The 2,611-nt window shown below is 43.9% G+C and overlaps 1 protein-coding gene across 6 annotated transcripts in view; it reads right to left on the reverse strand.

Annotated features, from left to right (window-relative positions):
* LOC143282841 (uncharacterized) overlaps positions 1-2,251 on the reverse strand; it is a 146,847-nt gene extending 144,596 nt beyond the window's left edge. The window contains exon 1 of one of the 6 annotated variants that reach the window (XM_076588699.1): positions 1,159-2,251. In XM_076588699.1, the coding sequence (XP_076444814.1) occupies positions 1,159-1,464 (306 nt within the window). In that variant the 5' untranslated portion in view covers positions 1,465-2,251. The remainder of the gene's footprint in view (positions 1-1,158) is intronic. The other 5 variants (XM_076588673.1, XM_076588691.1, XM_076588708.1 and 2 more) reach the window with 5 other exon arrangements.
* Between the last annotated feature and the right edge of the window lie 360 nt (positions 2,252-2,611).

Consider the following 2,611-nt stretch of genomic DNA (forward strand, 5'->3'; position numbering starts at 1 on the left):
AGTGCACTCTCGTGTGCGACCAGTGTGGCAAATATTGGATATTCTGTATATCTGAACTGAGCTATAACGCACCAGTATGGAAACAATTCACCTCGACCATGTGCTACCAGTCTGAGAAACAGTAATGGCCTTCATACGTGACTGATCAAAATGGGAGCTTCACACAAACAGCTTATTAGGATTCCCTTCTCTCCGTGTTTTTTACAATTCTTAGCAAACTTAAATCACAAAATGGCAGTTAAAGATTTTACCAAGTTTCAAATACTCAGAAAGAAAACGACAAAGTAGATGATAACTACTTGATATTTCAATGCTAACAGAGAAGAGAGAGAAGTTCAAGGAAGCATTTCACACCCCGTGCATTGTGCCCTGTACCCTGTTCTTTGATCTTCATGCAGGAAACACAACGGAACGAGATGTCTGTAATCTGAATAAACAAAAATATGATTAAAAAACACATTGTGATGTTGTGATGAAAACCACAACAACAAAACCATCAACAACCCCACACTCCCTCACCCCACCCCGAAAACAAGGGGTGCGTGGGTGGGGGTTGGGGTCCGTTCTCCATCTCTTCATCTCTTCCGATTTTTCAGGTGAAAAAATTGTTTCGTCCAACACACATGATGTCCGTTGTATAGTATGCTTACTATCTTCAGTTTGTGTACATAAAATAAATAAAACTAAATTAGGAAAATGAGTGTGGTCAGACAGAAATATCAAACAAGAACTATAAAGTAACGCTATTCCCGACAAGACAAAGACAGCTTGCATCGTTCCAGCTATCTGTCATAAGATATTATTTTTCTTAGTTGATGTGAAAATCAAATAGCAGTATGAAGCACTGCCAAATATACAGCCATGGAAGAGAAATGCTCCATTATGTAAACCTTTCTTCTGTTTTTTCTTCAATGACTTAGGGAACCGACAGAGGAAAATCATTACCATTCATTTATTGACAGAGTTACTATGGAAATTGCCGCAATTGATTTATTTACAGGTTTTCTTTTGTTTGTTTGCTTTTTTGTTTGTTTTGTTTTTTTATTTGTTTGTTTTGTTTTGCGTAACTTGCTTAAAGTCACGGGGCATGGAGAACACTCCAAACACGAAGAAACGAATGGGAAGGAAAAGTGGAAGACAAAGGGGAAAAATACTGACCTCCTGAAGAAGTAATTTGAGCTTGGCCTCCACAATGACGTCTATGTTGTCAGCCATGTGCCTACTGTCACTCTCTAACCGTTCCACCCGCTGCTGCAGGGACAACACTGTGTCATGGTAGGACGCCAACGTCCACACTATCACGGCCAACAAGAAGCTGAACACACACACCGCCAAACACACCAACATCCACACGGTAATCCGGCAGCCCAGGCTGGGCAGGGAGGGTCTGGACACCGACTTGCCAGACCCCATGGTCGAGGACGTCGTCGTCATCGACGTCGCTGGGATCTTTTTCTCTTCCATCGTCAACTGAAGCCAACCACTGGCCAGGCTCAGATGGAAAACTGCTACATCACCTCAACGGATAAATCCAAGCACATCAATCCCCGAAAAAAAAAATCAACAAAAAAATGCAACTAAAAAATAAAATAAACCCAAAACCAAAACGAACGCACAGATAAAAATCTGGTCTCAAATCCTCCACCGCCTCCTCCTCAGCGACAAGAAGAAAGGAGACAACTCCCTTCAGTGACTGTAACTCACAAGACACCAATCGTTCACTGGGGGGAGAGTTCAGGGAGGCGCTGAAGACTTCTCAGCGGATGCGCTTTCCGTCTCATGGTCTCCTTCACTGGCTGTACGTCCTCCTCACTGTTCAGGCCCGAGTTGAAATCTTCACAGCCAGCAGTCACTGCTACTACACTCAACGGAGACTGTATGGTAGGTCCGTCGCATGTACGGTTTGTGTGGCCGCCGCCGCCACCCTTTCACAGCCGTACGCTCCGCTTCGATCCTTGCTGCTACACCGTGTGGCGAGAAGAGTGGGAGAGAGGGAACGAGGGGCTGTGAATGAAGTTCGTGGCAGTAGTACGGGGCCCGCAGAACGCAGAGGTAGTAGTAGCGCAGAGAGGAAGGGTATACCGAGCAGCCCTCAAGCAGAAAAATGCGCCGCGCTGTAGCGACTGTAGTGGCTGAAGTACCTTTGCCGACGCCACGACTCCATTGTCCCCCCTCTCTCCACCCTCTCACATCCCCGACTCAAAGGAAGGAACAGGTATACGTTCTGAACGGAAAACACACCCACGGGTAGCAAGGGGTCCTTTGCAGCTGCTTGTGGTTCGACGTTAACTGGGTGGACAAAATGTATATCATTTATTCGTTCATCTACTTCACTTAAATTGTTTTCAGTTTCACTTCCATCTTAATTCTACAATGTGTATATAAATCGTTTACTTATGAATTAACCTAATTATTTACTTACTAGTTTGAACAACAGCTAATTTTACTGTCTGCTTTCATACAGCATGAAACAAAAACGCTTCTCTCTTTCTTTATCGCATGTCTCCTTTCCTGTGTTCTCTTTTTGTACAAATTCGATTATATATTTCTACATAATGTACGTGTTCACTGTTCATGACTTTAACATGACGATGACAGTCCTGTAAAGCCA

This window comes from Babylonia areolata, chromosome 1, assembly GCF_041734735.1.
Source record: "Babylonia areolata isolate BAREFJ2019XMU chromosome 1, ASM4173473v1, whole genome shotgun sequence".
In the NCBI taxonomy this organism is placed as follows: Eukaryota; Metazoa; Mollusca; class Gastropoda; order Neogastropoda; family Buccinidae; genus Babylonia; species Babylonia areolata.